Below are 23,191 nucleotides of genomic sequence, written 5' to 3'. Positions count from 1 at the left end.
AACGCCTTTAACGGTGCACATGCTCAACGTACTACGTCAAAATGGAGCTTTTATGCTATTTTCAAAGCATGATCCTGGACATTCCTTAAACGTTGTAGATAATCTATTTATATAATTTTGAAGCCTTATTATCCTTTATATTTATTTTAAACGTTTGATGACTGCATAAAGTATTTTTATTACATAAAATAGTATTCTTTTAAACCTCTCGCTCTAATGTTTAAGAATATAGTCATATTTCAGTACGTCCATGTGAAGTGGTGTTAAGATTTTTTATATTTATTAATTTTTAAAAGCATTTATAAAACCATTAGTCATTATAGAATATCAAACTCTGCTTACAAGTTTTTTTTATTAATAAATAGTATGGAAGTGGACCACTCGTTGCTTGTGCAAAAAGTTATGATCAGGCTTTATTAATCTAAAGATGGCGGTGATTGAGACAATCGAATCAACATTTTTAAACAATACGTACAATGCGCGGTAAAGTTGTAATGACAGTTACAGTGTTGTCATGTTAATATATGCATAGCCATAGTTCCTAGCATCCGGGGAATTACAGTTATTTTATGTGAATGTTTTTTTTTTGTAATAGCAATGAAACATTGTAATAAATCAAAATGCAAAATTTCTCAACCATACTTCTTGGCGCCAATGCCATGCTTGAAAACATTTTTTCTTTCCAACGACAATCATCTTTCTGGTCGAGATAAATCGTTGCCAAGATTCACATAAATACAATTTCAAGGCTACAAATTATTACGTAATGTGGGACAAGAAAATGGACCACCTTTCATTAAACATTTTTTCAAATACTTTTCCCGTATTACCCTAATTCATTACGTTTTTCTTTTTCAAAGTAAATTTTATGTAATAGTGTAATTATTGACCATTTTTCTAATAAAAACAAATCATAATATTTATCGCACTTCAACTATAATACATATATTTAAAATAATACTTAACACTGTTTTTTTTAATCAAAATATATTATAAGATATAGGATGAAACTAGATCTAATAAAATCGCACATTTAAAAAATTAGTATCTATCATAAAAAGTGCACTATAGAATCGATTTCCGAACCCTTTGAAGTGCAATGCTACTGACGGAAATAAACATAGGTACACTAATATAAAAATATTTATTATAATATTGTAGGCAAATAAATACAGTCATACTTTTCTGATAAAGAATTAATTTTAAAAGTTAATTTTTGTTGATAATAATAATTGAAACTGCACACCAGACACTGTTCCTTTTTACCACTTTTTTCCGGTACAGATTTTTTCTTGTTTGTCCAAGATTTTTAGCTAGACATTTGAAACTTTTAGAATATATCAGTACACGACGACAATGCATTCTTTTAATACTTTTGGCCGTCTTTAAGCAGAATTGAATTCATTTTCAATTTCTGTTTTGTATGTTTCGGAAAAAATCGTTTAAAGTAATATTTACTACTCACTATTATTGGTTGCTAAGTGGGTCCTAGCAACTAAATTATTAATATATACGTGCGTTGCTATGGAAATCAATATGAAAAGTCAAAATGACATTTCTGTATTCTATAATATTTATTCAGTATTTCTATCAAGTACAAAAAAAACTATTTATTATTACTTACATATAATTGTCAAGTTTATATGATTCAACAAAAAATTTAAAAACGTGGTAGGCATATAAAAAGTTCTTTTTATCTTGTAATTATTTAAAAAATATATTGAATCAAAAAAAATCTGACGGCAGTTTTTAATTTCACTAACACGGTCGTGTAATATAACATATATTATAATATTCAGAAAATAATTAATCTGAGTAAAATTTCGTGTAAAATAAAATCTATTTTCCGATTTATGCATCTACCTACTACCCACAGATCTTTCATAGCCATAAATAAAATTATCAGACAACTGGAACTGTACTACATGATTTTAATGGGCTCTAGTAATTAATTTATGCGTCAAATCATATAATTGGTCGCCATCATGATACAAATTCTAGCAAATGAACAGTATTATATATATATACTTATGATGATTGTAGACAATGCTTAGCAGGGGCGCGCAATTAAAAATGATAAAGAGTGCGTGTGTTTGTGTTCAGAGAGAGAGAACACGCTACTGAAGTGAAGCGTTTTGACTTCCTTATCAGTGACTTCCCGTGGGGGTAGGCAAATTGAGCGTCGCTTGGGGGCGGCAGTTACTCGAAGGGTGGCAAATCGGGGGGTATCATTAGGTATACCTATATAAAAAGGGGTACCTACCCAAACTTAGTAATAACAAAAATATCTTTCCATTAAAAAATTCAGCTCACTTGTTGGAAACAAAATGTATTAATTAACATGACTGAACTTTTTTGTCGGGCTCGCGATGTCTAGTTTACTTCCGTTGTCCTTGGACATCACATTCTTGATTACCAGCAACGACACGTGCAGATTTGCGAATTATATTTGAATTATAGGTAGGTGCATACTTACCTAATTAATTAATTTATCCAAATATGTTTTCCAGACACTTGCAAGTTTTGAAAGTTGTCAGGTGTATTTTCTATTGAAGTAGAGATAGCATTTAAATTAGATTTAGTGGTGTTTATTTTGTTAGTAATGTATCCATAAAACACATTTTTTAGATACTGGAGTAGTAAAGGATGATGAAAAATACTGTATAAAAAATGGGGCGGCATTTTGACGCTGCCTAGGGGCGGCATTTTATCTAGGGACGTCACTGAAGGCAATTATGAGTAGATACAAGCCATAGTAAATAGCTTCTTTTGGTCCCTACTTGCATACTTAATTGTTTTTTTATTCGAAATAAAATTGGTAGGTAAGTACCTAATTAAGTAAATAATATAATATTCTTATTATTCTAAAACACTTAGTTTATTTTCACATTTACCTTGACTCTAGAAAAACTGCGAAGGGGTACTAACTATACGTATGTTAATATTAACACGAACATTTTGTTCAAAAATAGATATTGATATACTACCTATTATTGTAATGGATTTAAGTTTTGCTAACCGGACAAAACAGAACATGACAAAACAGAATAGTGACAAAATAGAACAGCCAGGGGAAAAATGAAACATTAATTTTTGTGGAATCTATTTAGGTTAAGTTAGGTTAGGTCATTATTTCATTGTACATAGTCACCCAATCAATTTGAACATATTATATTGATTAAAATGAGGTATCCTAAGCTTGCCGGCAAAGTCCCGTTTAAGTGAGGCTGTCTAGCGATTAGGAATGCAGAAATTAGGTATATAATTTGATTTATTATGGCGTATTGAAAATGTGTGCTATTAAAAATCTATCAACATAATAGAGATAGGACAATTTCAATATTAAATTTATATTTTTCCTGAAGTTCTGCTTTGCCACTGTTCTGTTTTGTCATAGAACCTAAGTGTTGTGCTATCCCATTTGAGTCGTTTTTCGCGACTTGGGTTTCGCCTTTCGGCATGTGCAGGCACTATTCTCACTCACCAATGGTAAAAGCACACTAGTGTGTATTTACCATGGGACAGTAAAGTTGACAAAACGTTATCCCGTCCAATTTTGTATTGTCTTGTAAATTGTCATCCTTTCTCGTCAATCTCCTGTAATAAATACATGTAATCCAGTGACGTCCCGTGGGGTAGGCAGATTGAGCGTCGCTTGAGGGCGGCAGTAACTCGAAGGGCGGCAAATCGAGGAAATTGTAATATATAGAAATACTTACCTAAACTTAGTATGTAATAACGAAAATATCTTTACATTAAAAACTCATTAGTTTAGTTGGGTTCGCGATATCTAGTTTACTTCCATTGCCCTTCGACGTCCTTGGTGACCAGAAACGACACATGCAGATTTGCGAATAATTAGTCTGATATTTTGTTAGAGTAATGTAACCATACAACACATTTCTTAGATATTGGACTCATGAAAGGATGATAAAAATAAAGTATAAAAAATGAGGCGGTATATATATAATATATATATAATAAAGTATATAAAAATGATATTAATATCATAATAAATAAAATTATAATTTTAAAATTATTAAAGTAAATTTAATAATCCTCATCTTCGGGCTCGACCGTTTGTAAATAAATTCTGTGTCAATTTTTTTAGCGCTTACAACCCTTGGGATGAGATCTCTTTTCCAGAGCTTTTTGTATTCCATTTTTAAAATAGGTAACCATTAGATATTAGGTCACACTAAGTCCAAGTTTTTAAGACAGTTAGTTTGTTCTCCCACGGTGCAGAACTAACCTGCCATTAGTAATGCCAATTGGGAGGGCAGTAACCATGTTTAATGAAATCGGGTGGATTTGGAATGGAATGAGGGTGAATTTAGGTGAACGTCGTTTTTAAGATAGGGTTTATCAAAATTCACTCTGTGTGCTTCCATCTACTTTTATTTTGTTACTTATTTTGTTTATTTTCTTATTTTATTACTTGTTCTCTGTATTTTTATTTTTAAAAATTATTAACACTTATTTTATGTCATGTCGTGAACGCTTTGAATTTGTAGTTTGTTATGTTCATTATATGTAAAATAAATAAATTTGATTGGAATTTTGATTTGTACCTACCTAATTATGTATCTACCGTTTATTCAAATATTAAAAATTAAAAAAAAAAAAACCTTTTAATCGTGGCCAACGTCAATGAAAAATGTAATGTCGTATGAAAGCAAATAAGCATTGTTATTAATTTCAATATACCTACTCGAAGCATCAGTAGTTTAGCCTTGGTCTGAAGGTGTTCATTAAAATTGCATATCTTGATCAAGAAAAGTGATATTTTAATTATGTATTAAGTATTATAAAGTTTCGTGTTCTTGTATTGTTAAATAAGAAATAAGTATGTTATTCCTAGAGTTTGTGATTGCGATTTCTCATCTCGAGAATTCTCATGAAATAATTAGGAAAGTTGATTCTCGTTTCACGATATTGTTTTTCAGCATATTCGAGATTCTCATTTCTCGAGAAATTATCACAGAGAATGTTGAAATTTTAGAAATTTTTATCAGGAATATAAAATGTAATCACATATATTACATTTTTACGCTGCCTTCTTGGAATTATATCCTGTTCCGAGTTTTGAAAATAAATCTTCAAGGATTATTTTGATTAAATTATATCGTATCCAATAATTTGGTTGTCGAAAACTTTAGTCATTTCTCTCATAATCAAATAATAAATAAAGTTAAGATTACTTACTGTAGGGCAGATTACCTAATATTTACCCCGACAAACAAAATGTGTAAACAATGTTATCTTTTGTTTTTAATGCTTGTATACTGAGAACGAGTACCTTTGTATTTATTTTCAAAGTCATTAATCGCAAAAATGTGTCCCTTTTAGATTGTGAATTTTATTTCATTACTTAGATATAAACAATTGAATTTTAATTGTGCATAACGTATGTAAAAACAAATATTAATAATGTATTGAATCTTTACATAATATTTCAATAATAATTTTGAATTTGGTTCATCACGAAGTTCGTGTTCATAAAGTCGCGCCATTACAAGATGACTCTGTCGGCGACATCTCGAACTAAAATCTCCGGCAGCAAAATTGACGAAACGCATCCAACTTCACGTTGTATCAAAAGTCAGTGTAGTTGTGCGCGCGCTTGTCGTGTGGTCTTTTATCCTAGAGCTCCAAAAACGAATTAAATAACAACAATAACACAATTAACATCAAATTAATCAATAAACGAGTTGCGTTTAGGATAAAAAAAATACGAAACAAATCCTATCAATCATTTAATTTCTTGGCCGTTGGAGAAAAACGAGCTAAATTGTGACAGATGTGTGAAAGTGACATGTTATGAAAAATAAAATACCCATAGAGAAAAAATGTGATTGTTGCAGTGTATTTTGTGCATTCAATTTGATCATATTTTAATGCTGGGTTCAATGGAAGTGAAGCACAGTTTATAAATGTGTGTTTTTATTACGGAAAAGTTACTATGTTGTGTCAATTTGTTACTAAATGAATAAAGATGAGGATTAAAAAATTGTATAAAGATCTACATAATGGTGAGTGTCAAAATATTATACAACCAAAACAAACATTTTATCTACCTACCAGCTAATACTAGGCTTATACAATAATAAAATTGTAATTTTATTTACTATTATCCAAATTACAATTGTTGCCAAGAATAGCGCCATCAGGGAATTAATTACATTCATGACGAAGAATTTCTAATATTTTATTAGTCATGTTTGATGTTCGTAATAATTTGGCATTCGAGTACTTATCTGAGACCTCGAATCTAGTTCGCTTGAATTAGTTCGAGCATGTCCGAATAAACGAGGATGATTAATTGAAATTATACTGAACTATTTTGTATGGTTAAAATTTAAATTGTTTATAAGTACACATCTAGGTAAGAAGGTACCTACCCATTGTTGGATAAAGGCACATTCAGACCGAAAGAAATTGAAAAAAACAATGCCTTTATGTAATTAAGTAAGTACCTATGTACCAACAAACACTTCTAAATATTTTATGATTGTGACGCTGTAAGTGATTTAGTAATTTCGCATTGCATATTCATCTGTAGCAAACTGTATGCTCATACTGTTATCGCCCACGTCTGTAAACTCGCAAGCATTTCAATATTCACTCAGTCAAATCCAAATCCATATCCAGTGAGTTAAAAAAATCCACAGAAACTTGTTGGCATGTAGGTGTTTAAGGTTGATATTGTAATAAATGCGCAGCAGGTAAATTCTTTATTTGTTTAAATTATATTGAGGGTACCATACAATGACAATAATTCAGTGGCGATTTCAATGAATATAGTACCAACGTCTCATAATAATTATATGAGTAATAATTGCTATGTTTTTAATACCCATTGATTGTCACAAAAGCGATATTGTTGCAAGGGGAGCTCCAAACCAGAGTGTTGGAGCGGAGCTCGGAGCAGGGGCACGGAGCAGTGGAGCAATGTTTTTTTTACCCGGAGCACCTACAATTTCTAGTGCTCCACTGCTCCGGATGTTTTTTTATTATTAAATTTTCGCCCTAAATCCAATTAAAATATTATATTTTACACTGCAACACTTTCGTATTTGAAATACGGCAACACTGCTGGGTAATAAATAACCTCACTTTTTTATAGAAGAGGCAGATACTTAATGAAAGACGATTTGATGTTGGAATATTTTGTTTTATATAATTATATTTTGTTTTATATAATTATTATATGAATGAATGAATAATTAACCTTACCATTTTAAGAATAACATTAACATTTGTATACAATATACATAATAATAGGTACCTATTAAAACTTTTTACCCGGAGCGGAGCAACTCAAAAAATTGTCCGCTCCAACCCTCTGCTCCAACTCCAAACATGTCAGCCCCTCCGGCCTCCAATTAGTTACTTAAAACCGCCACTGCACATGTTCGATGATTTCCTTTCAAAATTTACCAATAATAGTGGGTTGTTGATTTGAAAAAAATGACGCACAGAATAAATAAATCGTGCAGACGCTTCTTTAGTACTGAATAAAATTAGAGTAGGTAACCGGTGGCAGTGTTGTGAACTAAATATTTTAAAACTAAACCCACGTATTTTTTGTGAGATTCTATTGACAGTGGTGCTATTTTAGGAACTGCCAACTCAAGCGCAAACACAAGGGCGGGTTTCTGGTCCGGCGAACCCTCTCCCCCAGGAACGAAAAATATACAAATAATTTAGGTAAATGAAATATTAGGTACGTCTTCTTATTATTAGTCTCTTCAGGAACTCATTGGGGATTGTGGCCTGGCTGATATGCTGTCGAACAGCGTTCTCAGCGGACTGACCCACTCCTCTCCGTATTCTGTGACACGCAAGCACTGTGACACTCGTCAATTATTAGTGCAACTATATGGGCCATCCAATGTTTGCTTTAATATTCCGATGCGGCATGTCTAAATGATTAGACATCGCGGATGACACAAATGGGCATTAACGATCCTAACAATTATGACCGTTAAACCACGCGCAATCGATAACCACTCATGGATGCGACAGCTCGCAATAACTCTTAATTATACCTGCAGGACAGGTGTTTATTACTTGAATCAAAGTGCGGAGTATCTGGGTATGGTGGATGTATCTGGAAAAGTGCGGTAAGCCGCAGTTGAAGCGACGAGAGGCTATAATAATTATTTGTAGGCGGAGTAACTGTGGACGTAAGTCGCATCTGCTAGATTTTCTTTACCATAAAAATCAATATGGATATTTTCCAGAATCGACCACTCCCCCCGAATCATTTTTCTGTATCACGGTGTTCGGTGCACACCTGTGCCAACTTATATAATATGCCTGTCTTCTATCTCTACCTACTTATTGGAGATTGACCACCCGACGTAGAGTAGGGGTTCGCATCTTGTTCCCTTACCACGGGTTCGAATCTCGCGCCTGGGTCAAATTTACATAATTATTTAAAAAAAAAATAAGTAGGTATATTCTTAATAATATACTAATTATTACGGTTTGCACTCTACTTAGCAGAGTAGGTGTGAAAAACGAAATAGGTAGGTAGATACTATTCCCCGCTTGAAAAAAGTATTGGCATATTTTACGTAATATTACTTCAGAAAAAAATATACTTTTAATTAAATAGACAGGCGTTAAGTTAAGTACCTATGTACATTCTCTAAAAACAATACTTCACAGTATCTTATCGATTTTATTATTTCTTTAAATTATCTTTAAAACAAAATTTCACTGGCACTTAACCAAAAGAGGTATTAATTATTTATATTTAATAATAAATTGCATTGTTACGCATGTTATTTATTTATTTACGTTTTCTAATTTTCTCTCAGACATAATGGGTCAGTAACTTCACATACCTACTCGCAATATTTTGTTCCGCAAATTTAACTGAGATAGAAAGTGTTTTCGTCTTAACTGACGCATGAGGCAAGTATGTATAGTATAATATAATACGTACTTACTCTTACTTGATAATGATAAACATTTACTTACCAATCAGCGATTTCGAACCTATGGCACGAGTGCCATATTTGACACAAAGGACATTTCTGGTGAAGTTGTAGAACTACGTAAAACCCACCCATGTTAAAATCTCAGCCACACGCAGTCTACGTAATCTTGGTATAAACATAACATATAAATATGAAGTTCAGTAGTTTTGACAGAGAATATGACGTAACAGGTAGCTAGACCGATAGAAAGCGATGCGATAGACTTAGGGATTGCAATACCGAATGAACATATCAAGACCGGTAATTCATATTGCATACCGGTATTAGTCAAAACATATTATAAAAAAAAGAACTACCTATCAATAAATATAACTATTAAAATCTATTTAAACCAATATTTTATAGCAACTTAAGTAGGTAGGTACCTACCTACATTTATTATGTTGACCTTTATAAATATGTATAGATCATACAAATCTGGGCACAGAAAATTCTCTCTCAAATTCAACGTTAGTTGGATATACTATTAACCCTGAATTAATAGAGTTATAAAATAATTGGAAATATTTACCACGAATGTTTTCTTTTTCGAATTCATGTATGTATTGTATATTTGAAGGATTTTGTTTTAACACTATTTAACTTTTGTTGTTTTTTTGTCAATATATTTTCGTTTTGGAAGCATACATACAGTAGTACCTAAGTAATGAATAAAATGACATTAAATTCATTTTCTAAAAACCTAAACTTTATGATTTTTTAATACCGAAAATACCGGTATTTGTGATTTTTGAAATCGGTTTTTCGGTATTGAATAATAATTGAAAACCAGTTTTGAAATACCGGTATTGCAACCCCTAGATAGACTTAATGTAAGAGCAGTCGTAATAGTATCGGTGACAATAATTAAATTCGCTTTGTGTAATTCGTGCGCACTAGAAGAAATCGCATCTGCATAAGTATACAAGCGGCAATTTGACGGATAATTTGACAGATAATTTTAGGGAAGATGAGTTAAAAAATTCTCGGCTTTATTTTAGATGGATTTTTTTCGAAGGAAGAGTTAAAACGTATTGTTTTTGATTCTGCGTGGACTTCCTTAAATTCCGGCGTAGATTTTTTTGGCAGAAGAACTACTAAAAACCCTGGGAGAATTCTGTTTTTATTTTTAAAAATAATCTTACCACGCCCACGTTATCACACTCAATTAATATTGGTTTTAAATTGTTGGCACCTAAGCATACCCATTTAAAAGGTTCGCGACACCTGTACTAAAACAATATTTTGCCAATTGTTCTCAATATGCAAACATTTAAGTATGTATTAATTTTCACTTGCATAGGTAAGTAGGTACTGAAGTTCATTACATTTTAAATGGAATCATTGGTGTCAAATATTTCGTTGATGGCTATTTCGGTTGTAACATCATTATCAAAACTATGTGGAATTTAGCATTATTCTTAAGTATATTATTGTACAGCGGAGTTACACCAAAAAGTTTGAAGAATATATTATATACCTATATAAAGTAAAGTAAAAAATTATATATCAATGCTCATGGTCTACTAGTTTTCATACAAATTCTTTGTTCCATAGTAAAATGACAATTATTACGACAAACTGAAACTTATTATTAGCGGTGTTGAAGGGAAATCACCGAAGGCTTCATCATATAATTATAATCTATATCTATAATATGCAACATTCATCTACGAATTTTGCGAAGTAAATTGTATAGGGACCAATCAATAATTTTAACTTTGGATGTAGTGACTGTAATAATTAAAGTCTGTCAATCACACTTTGCTAATTTTATTTGACAAAAACTGAGTACTTGAGTACTTGCGTACTTGTAAAAACTTCAGAAGGGTTTTGTTATACCCCAAGTATAATCTCACCCTACAAAATAATAATTTAATCCAAAAGGAACATGCTCATACACGTGTTACTTATATTATATAGGTACTAAGGTTATGGCATGTTGTGAGATGACAAATATTCATGAAAATGCTCTCTAATATTATTTACCCTGGAAGTTGGAATGAGACCCCCTTTACAGCTTATTAGGGAGGGTTGGTTGGAAATTCCATCAGTTAGTGCTTGGCTGTCCAGTAACAGAAAATAAACTTTTTAAACCACTTACTTAGGTAATTTTTTTTTAAAACATAAACATACACACTGTAGTATTAGGTACTTTGAGATGATAGATGTCACTAGTCCAAGAGTTCCAACAACTTCATAGTGGTAGAAACTAATGTTTTGTCCTACACCTTGGAAAATTCTTTTATCTAATGAAGTAGGTACCTATGTAATTAGAAAGCGATTCACCAGATCGTTGTCCATTGCATATAATATTATGTAATAAGTAGTTGATTATACACTGTAAGTATAGAAGAGTCGCTATATTTCGATTACCTATACTAGCACCCACTGTTGGCTAGTAGTTTGTAGAGTAAAAATACATTCTTATTGTTTTTTTTTTCATTGTGTCTTTGGTCCAGTTCAAGGACCCTTTGGATTGGACGAATTTCTAACAACCATTCATTGTAATGTAATAAAGTATATTAATAATATAACTACCCTCCATTCTGTGGACGTCCATATTACGTTCCGCTAAAGAGCAAACGTGGTGATTTACTTAAAAAAATAGAAATACGATAGTTTCATCATTGTTTAAGAAAAAAAATAATAGACAAATATTCATAATATTATTAAGATATGCATTGTTCGTGGGGTAGTACAACACTTGCATAGTGAGACAACGCTGAACTTGTGATTTGTGTGTTCATTGTAACATTTAGGCCCGTTTCAGACGGGACACCGGTGTCGCGCTCGTATATAATGAGGAGATCTTTGAATTCGAATAAAAGGGCCTTTGTATTATGTTTATGAACGCCCCGAGCTAATGAGTCAAAGCGTGTCCGGTACACATTTCCGTCGGCCGCTACATTCTCAAGCCGCCGATACACATGTTTTTATGACCGCAGCCAGTTTTATGTTCTAATTTATATCGCAAAATTATGTGTTGACTCATTAGCTCTGGGCGTTCATAAACATAATACAAAGGCCCCTTTATTCGAATACAAAGACCTCTTTATTACATACGAGCGCGACACCGGTGTCCCGTCTGAAACGGGGGTAAACTTTCTTTCGATATTGTTGACATTGTAAGTACAATATGTAGGTATCTACTTATGATATAATATATTCGTCTACTTTCTGTACGATTTCATAATGATGATAGAGTGCAACAGTGATCTACTAAAGATAATATAATATATACGGCAATAGGTACTGCTATTATATAATTATTACCTATTCGCGCATTTGTATCAATCACTTCTTTATATTATGTTCGTATGAAGGATGTAGGTGGGAGAATGACGCATGATTTATATTTACTGAAATTGTAAATGTTTGATTATATAAAGATTTATGGGTGATTTACCAACAATGGCTGCCAAGCCCAAAAGTGTTTACGTAAATATAGTTGTATCCATTAGAAGTGGTCTGTAAATGTTTATAAACTTTAATACTTGAGTAAAACTTAGGTGTTGACAGATTCTTTCAGATGCAATCATCCTGTCGTGTGACATTGATGACATGATAGACCGGGTGCTGACATTTTCGTATACAATATACATGTTATGAAAGACCAGTCTACCTGAGACAATGGTATATATTAAAAGACATAGTGTCAGGCCCGGGAGTGGTGACTCTCTTCCATAACTTGGTACTTGATGGGAACCACGAGCACCCCGGATTCCTCTGCATAATCTGCTAACTTATTATTTTAAGCAATTTGTGTGCAGAATATTATGATACACATACTTTGACTTATGATGTGTGTTATGTAAGTTGGCATCATTCTTCTTCTTTGTCTGGATTTCATGACTCTGGGGATTGTGACCTGAATGGTTTGGTCGTCATTAATATTGGAGTCCTTCTCCAATACTCGGATCTAGCACTTTCGTTATCCAGCGGCACCGAGAGTGTAAAACCAGACGTGTACTATTTATTTGATCCGTTCAACTGCTTCTTCTCCATTCTCTTCGGCTTACACTTGATCAATAATTATCACGGGTGTTTCTAAAATGTTATTCTCCCTACGCGGTATGTGACCAAAAAACTGGAGAGTCCTACGCGGCTAAATCAGGGCTTTAGTGTCATTTTTCAAAGTAACGATATCACAGAACAGTGCATTCCCTGAATGATACCAACACCTAAATGAGTTCCGTGCACTGCTACAAGAATCTGACACCAATCTACATAATATGCATTATATAATAATGAAATATATTGAAAGAAAAACTACTAAGTATTCGATTAAACGTGAAAGTACTTATTGACGAAAAATAAGTTAAAATTGTGTTTATGCTGTTTTAAAAATCTTACAATATTTTTTATCCCAACATTTACAGTATTTATACATATTTGTACATAGTCATTCATAGCTTACCTTTCTCGAATTGTGTTGGTATTCAACTTACAGTGGTTATTTTTGTAGGAAAATCGCGCTATTATAATATTTTGGAAACAAATAAAGCCTCACGCACATTCCGTTTATTTTTACACCCTCGAATAGTTTTTAATATTAATCAGTAAAGTAATTCGTTCGCACGAGCGTAGAGAAAGTAACATAAACAATTATTTTGCATACCTACCTGTGGGTAGGTACTGCGTATGTGGCTTGAATTTCCGTGGCAGTGTTTTGAAAGCACTGAACCGCGTTTACTTAGTTAATAATATGAGTTCGAATGATTTATTTTAAACATATATAGTTTAGGGCAGGGCTGTCTAACTTGATTTTTATCATGGGCCATATTGAATGGTCGTATCTCACGGGACAGCAAGTACGTATACAATTATTAATGCATTATTTGATATCTTTTAATTTTAATCTAATTTAATAGGTGTGGACATCAGGCCTAAATAGTGTATACTTACAACAAACTTTATCAGTCATATTTATTTGTTTTCATTGGACTAAGAATAAAAATTGCAGATGGAATTGGTTGGTTTTTTAACTAAACCCTGCCTAAAGCAAACCATAATAGATATCAGATAACAATATATGTGTCGCTACATTTCAAAATCAGCCAAGTCCACCTTTAGGTATTTTTGACTTTTTTGTGAATTGCTGAAGAACTACTGCTTTCTAACATTTCTGCATTATCAAAATGTGGAATTTATTAATTTTAAATATTCTATAAGTACTCAAAATAATATAGACTTTCACCCTTGTGACTGTATTTGAGAAAACAAAAAGCTGTTTTTCTCCTATTCATCTATTATGGACTTGGCTGATTTTGAAATCTAGCGACACATATATCCTTCTATATATAAAATATCTAAAATTATGTATGATTTAATCGCATGGATTGAAGAATATTTTGGGTAGTTACTTGATGACAGCTATGATACGTTATATGAATGGTAATGTGGTACTACAGCACATACCTGGGTTTTTTTATAATCTGTACTTCAGATTCAACGGAATGGAACCTCCAATATAGGTGAAAAGTCTAATATCGGTTGAATTCCGCTCCCTCACCCCCTGCCTACTTTAATTTTAACGAGTATATTTAATATTATCGATTAAAATGCCAATAGGTAGGTAATGCCACAATTAATATAGTTTTTGGATAGCTAATGCAATAGATACCGGCTAAACTTTCGACAGGTACAGGTAAACAAAGTTCAAAATGCTTTAAAACTGAAAAAAGGTTATTGTCTAACCTCGATTAGATGTGTCAGTATTGTTATTTGATTTCGTGTTGACGTTACGTCAAATGACATAGATTTATACCTACACTTACCTACATAATATTGAATGATGTCAAAATTCAACAATATGTACTAATCCTTGTGACACCTATTTTAGCTTTGCGATGAATGGGACGTGTTTAGACTTTGGAAGTGAAAGTAAACCCAGGACAATAGCCGTCAGAATAATTTGATACAGTGTCAATAGGTAGTATCGACTGATTTATTGTTAATACGTTTTCATAGGTACGTGTTCATGTTTGTCCGAGAGAATAAAAGTAAGAAGGATCTACTTTTACTTTTACCATGCGTTATCTCATTGAAGTCTTTCAAATTGCTATATGTTTTAGAATAGCTATTTTGTTCGCCTGCGTGAATGAAAATTTAAAATTTTTTGTCAGAGTAATTTGAAATAAGAATTTTATTAGTTTCGTCATACCTATATTTTTCACTAACTACTTAGGTGCTCTGCCAAAGAATATTAAACACAAATTTTGTTTCTCACAGAAAACCAAAGTCTCATGGACGCACTTTTAGAATGCAGAAGATTTCATTTTAAACAATCTTACTCCATTAATAAATAATTTTCTTATATATTATTATCACCCTTACACCCAACAATTAATTATTAATTTAAGAAGTTCACAACATGACATTTTGAGTAAAAGTACAGGTAAGTAGGTACTTAAATCAAATAAATAGAGAAAAAAACAAACCAAAACATAATTTTATTAAGTAAGTATCTATAGCAAAAGAAATCAAATAAAAAAACAATAATTCAAGAAAAATATAAATTTAACAATAAAACAGAATTTTAAAAACAAAATACGTATTGCATCGTTAAACATGTCTTCAATTATTAATTCTCAGATTAAGTTAAATATTTATATGTATGCTATTAAATAGTTTTCCATAGAATGTAGGCCAATTCCAATATAGGAAAATGGTTAAAACATTGTGTTACGTACTGTTTTCATTATTTTATACGGGACAAACTGTCATTCGACCGTGCTGATAGCATGGTAAAAATTATGGCGTTTTTAATCGGTCGATGCTCCTTCTGACCTGAAATTAGTACTTATGCAGTAACGGTGTAATGTATGTATAGGCGAAAAGAATAACAATAAAGAAATGTACATAATATATACAATTTATAAAACATGTAAGTAAGTATGTAAGTATTCACTGAAAAAATATAATATAATATGGCGAGACAAAATTTTGGCATCTCAGTAAGTTATCTAATATTCCTGTGGTTGTGTGGTCTTTTGTTATTTTAAATGATACGTAACATAGAAAAATATCATTAGCCCCGATTAAAGACGTCAACTTCCTATTGTCTTCTCAAAATATTATTTTCCGCGAATGATACACACAGACGTTAGTTAGGTAGGTAATTATTTTTCACCTTTTATGTGATTATGATGACTAAATAAAGCTACTAAATCACAACTATGTAAGTACTTATAATGACTAAGTAAGTGGATACCTGGTACTTACCTCCCTAAGTAACTTCATACGATGTTTCTCATTCTCATTAGTCATTATAAATGTATACGATGTTCTTAAGTAAGTATAATAGTTTTTGTTATATATAAGTAGTTCGGTAGTTTTCGCTTTCGTAGAGTTTAAGAATAGAAAAACTGACTTCAACTTCTTTAGTACTTAGGTTCTTGAATAAGTAAGTAAGTAGGTAAGTACTTAATCTATATTTTACTCGAATAGCGGTGAAAATAAAGTAATTTAAGAATATGACAAATACGAAGACCATTATTCAATAGTTTGGATGATTTTTGGGGTTACATGTAAATTGTACGTAAAACATTTCACCGTAATACAGTTTGCCGTGAGCTTTCTTATCCTAAAGAGATGGCCGTATACTATACGTCTCCAAATTTATTAGATTCAATATGAACATTAATTCAATTTTCATATCTGATTTTGGCAAAATTCGTGAATTCAAGAATGAAAACCTAATCTAACAAATAATCCAGTATATCAGTTATTTTAAAATATTGTTTGCTGCTGGCTTCCTGTAAACCGTTAAGCACCGTGTTTTATGTATACATGAATTTTATGTCAGTACTATACGGCCATATATTTCCGATTCAACATTTCACGGCAAACTGCATACGTACAAGTTTCCGGACACGGATTTTGGGCCCATATTTGATGGAAATTTAAATAGTTTGGTGTACAAAGTAAATTCTGAGGTAAATATCATGTAAATATACAGATCTGTAGTAAGTTATACATCCAATATTGTCGGACCCTAATGGTCCCTAATGGATGGCAATCAAGTGAAATTCAAAAAATTATCTGAAAGTCCCTTGGGCCTGTCATAAAATTAATTCAACATAACATAGATATTATGCAAATACACAAATAGATGAAATGCAGTGAAATTTACCTTTAAAAAGTTACTCACTTATGTAGGTATATAGTGAATACTTAAGTATTAAAAGTTGATTAGTCTCGTTTCTATCGTAGGGAGCCTCGGAATCAGTAAACGCCTGGGGCATCCACGTACCTACTTTGAACCGCTTGCCGGAGTGTGGTTGCTATAGTGCCAAATTAAAATTCCAAAAAAAATAAAAGTTATTCTTAATTACAAGTTTGTACTTACCTATCACGTAAGTAAACATTTGGCAGGCTCTTTCGCAAGTTTCAATTATAGGCAAATGGCAATGCATTTTGTTTCGTCTATATTATGTACATCAGGGTTGGCGAATCTTTTTACGTGTACCTACGTGCCAAATTTTCTTTTGAGTGTCTGACGTGCCGAAATTATTTTTTGTACAAGTCTATTGAAAATGTTCAAAAATTACAATTGACTTGAGATTCTATCTTCCACCGTGTTTCTAACCGAAGGCATATCTTTTAATCTTTGAATATTTTTTGCTTGTTTTCAAAAGTTTCAAAGATATCGTAGGAGCATTTTAACCACACTTCTTTCATATATTCCCCATCAGTAAACGGTTTTCAATTTGTAGCGATTATGTTTGAGGCAAAACAACAAGCAATAACAATAGTGTCAATGGCAATGTGGCCAACTTAAAAATCTACAAGTGTACAAGTGTACGGAAAGATGAAATATAAATGAAGAGTCCGGAAATACTATGCATACAAAGTTGAATTTGTAAATCGATGACGTGCACAGCTATATTTTCGTACGTGCCACCTCTGGCACGCGTGTCATAGGTTTGCCAACCCTGATGTAGATTGTAGGTAGATGCTACCTAGCTGCTAGCACAGTCGCATTACATTATAGGCAATCTCATCGTAAGCGTCTTTGTCAAATGCAAAAACTTAGGTATCCGCAATATATGCCGCAATACTTTTGGTATTTACTATGAAGTAAAGATTACGTCATTTTACAAGAAACTACATACACCGTTTTCAGAATACTCACGTAAAATAATCTACAAGTTTGCAAGTTAGTTACACTGTTTTAGAACCTTTTATACCTCGAAGAGTTCACCTCAAGCACCGTAAGTATAATTTATTATTTAAGTCAAATATTATGAATAGATTCTACAAGACTGGCACAATTTTCCTGACTGCCTGATAATTAATCTGAGTACTTAAGTACGTATTATACTTAATATAACTTTTTTGGCGTTGAAGCCACAAAGAAAAACAGCTAATGCTTTCATATATTATTATCTTCCATAAGACAGAGCAGATGACACGTGACAATTTCTCAGCTAGTGTAAATCTACGCGACATACATAGTGCGTGACAAAAAAATTGAATAGCTCTTCTTAAAGCGACGATATGACTAGAGTCACGCAATGAATGCTACGCGAGGGGTTTGTTTCGGAGGGAGAGGGATGAAAAATACCGTGAGTCATCAACCCTCCCCGTTAGGCCTCGCTGACTAACTGCTTACCTCCTGAATTCCATCCCCCCGAGGCCTTCTTTCTCTTTGCGGCGTTTTTCGAGATTTTATACGTACTCGAGAGTTAGGTAGGTATGTACTAAGTTTGGTGTCTGTTCTTTCGTTGACTTGAGTGACAAGAAAAGTTTTTTGATTGTTAATTTGATAAATTTGTGTTTCAAAGTTTGTTTTTATCGTGATACTAACTCACTGAGATTTTACACGGTGAAGGGAATTAATTGGTTTGTGAGCTATAAGTATTCTGTCTCTTTTGTGGCATTGTATAAGCTTAAAATCCGACTAAATGCTAAACTAGCATTATTTGTCTTTGTGTCGTTGTGTCTGATATTATGGTTCTAAGTTAATAATATCATGTGAATCTATACCCTAAGATCCTGTGCAAAAAAACGTCCTAAGTCAACTAACCTTTCCTGCAATTAGTCGTAAGTTTCTAATGGATTCCGTTATTTACTTAATTGTTTTTCTTTTTTCTCTGTATTTTTTCTTACAATTCACATATATCAAGGTGCACAAAAAGCGCATCTAAATTTTCCAGACGCCGTATTCAAACCCCACCACCCATGGTTTCGCAAGCGGACATTCTGTCAATTGTCCAATGTTTTATGTACATTTAAGTATTTTCTACGTCAGTGTTTCCGGACCGATTTTATTTGGAGGAACAGTTAAAATATTTTGTAAAATATCGGGGAGACATTTGTCAGATCCGACAGGAGTAAAGAAAATCAAATGTTTTCACTTTACTACTGGTTTGCTGGTCACAAATAAAATTATTTTTTGTTGATACAAATATTTAAAAAAAATAATATCGCGCGAATCTATTCGTTTTAATTTAAAAAAAAAATCACTGTTTTATTGATACATAACGCGAAGTACTAAATTCTTACTAAACCTACTGGCGAAACACTGGTACATAATATATAATAATTATATTTGTGTTAATAGGTAATTATTAGATTACGATGCGAGTACACGCTATGCATTTATTATCACGTACTTGTATCGAAATAGCTGATACGGTTTGGTTTTATGATTCATTGATTTTTTAATTATGAAACTTCACTCTATTGATAGTTTTTTGTTACCCACGTAAATTTGTTCTAATCTGCACACTTACGTTAACACGTACCTATCTACTTACTTTGTGATAAACCGTAAAATTTTATATTGGAAGCCGTGACAAAGTTACCAATAAATTTTAAACTGAACTGATTCACAGCCTTTTATTATAGCAGTTAAGTGATACATATTATTTAATTTGTATTAACTTCCGAAAAAATAGTTTAATGGGTTAATTCTGGTATAGAATGACTGGATTTATATTATATCATTGACCTTTGAGGAGGTTATAAATACAAATATGTTAGTTTTTGAGTATTTTATTCCATCTGGAATGAATTAGCAAAATATCAATCAACACTTTCGTTAGACACTGAACAAAAGTGACATCAATTAATGACTTTAGCGGGTGACTAATTTGTAACAAACTTATTTGGCGTTTTGAGCCCGTGTTATTTCAGCTGGTCCCCCGTTTTTTTAAATATTTCCCCTCCTAAAAGAAAACTTGACGCCCCTCCACTGAAGATGTAATCAAAGTGCTCATACAGCCCGTAAAATATGAGAAATGTCATCATTAAAAGTACTTCTCACAAGGTAGGTATTTTTACCAAGACAAATCACCCTTGCTTGTGTTCTGTGGCCGTAATATTTCTACGTCAAAGTAAGTTTTGTTCGTACGAGAGGGGTGGTTTTTTCAATTGAGTTATTTTTATGGCATTGTTACAGTTGAATGATTCACGAATTCATTTTTACTCGCATTGGACCTGCGCAAATTAAAGATATCTTTAAGTATACTTTACAGCACTTTTGCAAGAATTGTCTGTTTGTCATTTACTCAACCCATTAGGGACAAATACACATCATTGTCATCATCGGTTTGCTACATTAGAATTAGGAATTGATAACCGGTATTTCAATACGTATTTATCGATACACGATTAAAAATCCTAAATACCGGTATTCTTGGTAGGCGTTGGCAAAGCAAACACGTTTAACTAAACTGACAAACATGACATATTAATGAGACAAAATATAATTATTAAATTGTTCGCAATGAATTAACATAGTTCGAATCAGAAAGCGTTGATGGCAAATATTTGCAATTACAGTAGACTCTCAATTATCCGGGCTAGTGGTGGGGAGAGGCGGCACGGATAAACGAAAAACATGGATAATCCGAACTATCGTTTTTTCTTTTTAAAATAATACATATTATACATTTCTAAATCGGACAATTATTTTAACATGTTTAATACCTACTCATTATTTATTAAGAAAATCTATGATTTTGGGTTTATTTGCAGGAATCTTTTAATGATTTTCTAATATCAGTTCGAATTTTCATAATAACTATTATATCATTAAGTGTCAACAGAAATCAGTGCCGTGTTGTGACTATTTTGTAATGTTATTATTTGATGACTGTATGTCCAACAAGCATTGATTCTGAGAGGGCTTTTCCTGCAGCCGGGCTTATTTGCATGAAGATAAGACCGAAACTAGCAAACTCAGATTTTAATTAAAATTATTATTTAATACAAGGTATTTATAAAAATTAACAGTTCTCCTTTATTATTATCAATACATATATTTAAAGGTCAGCATACTATTTAAGCTTTGATATTTTTGCTGTAAAATGTTTTAAAGTATTGTCATTTATTATAGTTACATACTTCTTTATTTTCTATGTTTTAACGAACACCGGTATTAATACCGGTATTCATGTTTTCATTCGGTATTGCCAACCCTAAATTATTAAGAGTATTAAATCTATTGCTACTGTTTTTTTCTTGTTTTCGATTATTACATTTATTATTAGAATACTTAGGTATTAAGTACTATGATTTTTTTCTCAGTTTTATGTTACACGAATGTGATAGTATGACTATAACCTATACACGTTAGAGAGAGAGATGGATGTGAACTCGACAGGCAAAGTGATTTATATGAGAAATAGCTTTCTTAATCGAAGCAAAAAATGAAATTAAGTTTCTTATTTAAATAAAGCATGGGCTATAAATAAAAATGTGTGGTTACAATATGATAATAATATATTGTAACACCATTAAAAATTACATACCACCAGTGCTTATTCGTCACCAAACAATCAACATGAAAATACCGATAGCTTTTTTTCACATATATCATCTTACATTTAACCTATATACTTTCAACTATTTTCAGTATTGATGCCTATCATTTACAAAGTGTTTATATGAAAAACCTTTTTTTATTCGATTTGAACGGTGAAAGTATTTACTTACTTGCACATTATCCATAGGCGCGAGAATAAAAATGGCTTTCCATTTGTTGGGCGAAGTAAAAAAATTGTGCTGTCAAAAAACTTACCCCAATCGATTCATCACCCGCCCGATAATCATACGTTATTCGAATGTATGTTTCTCAATGTTTGCCTTTTTCTTTATGCCAAGTAAATATAAAAGCAACATGTCCTCAAACAGGCAACTTTCAATTGAATTTTTTTAACCTAGCTAGATCACATATAACTATTTTTACTTTTCAGTGTTATTGGTTCCCTCAACGTTATGCTTTTGTGCACATACTTAGTTCTTATGTAAGTATGCAGAATTGACAACCTTAAATATTTTCGTACCTACTTGATGTAAAATTAACAAATTATGAACACTATGCATAGTTGACAATTTAGTAGAACAATAAATAACATGGCAACGTCGCGTTTGGCATTCGAAAGTGCTTGAATTGTAATAATTTCGATTTTTCGTTAGTTAAAAAAATAAATATCGATATAAGTACTTACAATGATAAATGTATGATAGCCGCCCTATATAAATAGAATAATTGTAATTTAATAGTTGCTTTATCTGTGTTTTATTTGTATAAATGCATGCACTGCGGATACAGTATCCATAACATTTGCACGACCAGTACCTATTGCAACACTAAGTCAGTTGTCACGTGCATACAAAAATACCAAACTGATTTATTCATTTAACATTCTGATGTTTTTTCGTGTTTGCGTAGATAATCGGTACTCAATACAATCTTGCATTATCAGAAACAAGTAAATGATATTCAATTATTTATTTAATTGCTGCTCAGGGACGTATTAACATCCGTCACTTATGAGTTGTACCTATTAATTATGCGGAAAATGGCTATTTAGTATATATCCACACTGTATCCACTTATTTATATAAATGAAATTAAAATATGAATAAGCATATAAGTAATTATCTAATTTTCTAATAGCCCATAGTTGAGATGTCACAGCATGGTATGTGAAACTGAGGCGCTGCGTAGGAACGATTCGTGTGCGCTAGTTTTGAGAAAATCGCCTTTCATAAATATAAAACAAATCAGTTGGTTTTGGTGACATAATAAAGTAGGAATATGAATAATGGAGAATTTTAAATCAGTTATCTCAATTTCACAATACTCGTAATACCTACACCCTGATGTTCCTTAGTTCTCTCTTATGCCGTGTCCACACTGGCAACAAGTTTCTGGCAACCTCATTAAATCTCACGATAATTAT

General features: G+C 32.1%; 1 protein-coding gene across 6 annotated transcripts in view; it reads left to right on the top strand.

The window, feature by feature from the left end:
- LOC147073419 (uncharacterized) overlaps positions 1-23,191 on the top strand; it is a 240,138-nt gene that overhangs the window by 23,655 nt on the left and 193,292 nt on the right. For 3 of the 6 annotated variants that reach the window (XM_085945032.1, XM_085945034.1, XM_085945030.1), the window contains exon 1: positions 5,605-6,032. The exons of the other annotated variants lie outside the window; for them this stretch is intronic. In XM_085945032.1, the coding sequence (XP_085801158.1) occupies positions 5,996-6,032 (37 nt within the window). In that variant the 5' untranslated portion in view covers positions 5,605-5,995. Of the gene's footprint in view, positions 1-5,604; positions 6,033-23,191 lie in introns of those variants that run through there. 6 annotated transcript variants of the gene reach the window in all.

Source organism: Rhyacophila brunnea, unplaced genomic scaffold (assembly GCF_057557595.1).
Source record: "Rhyacophila brunnea isolate RB1 unplaced genomic scaffold, BYU_Rbru_1.0 scaffold_18, whole genome shotgun sequence".
Lineage (NCBI taxonomy): Eukaryota > Metazoa > Arthropoda > Insecta > Trichoptera > Rhyacophilidae > Rhyacophila > Rhyacophila brunnea.
This window is presented reverse-complemented; position numbering and strand designations above follow the sequence as displayed.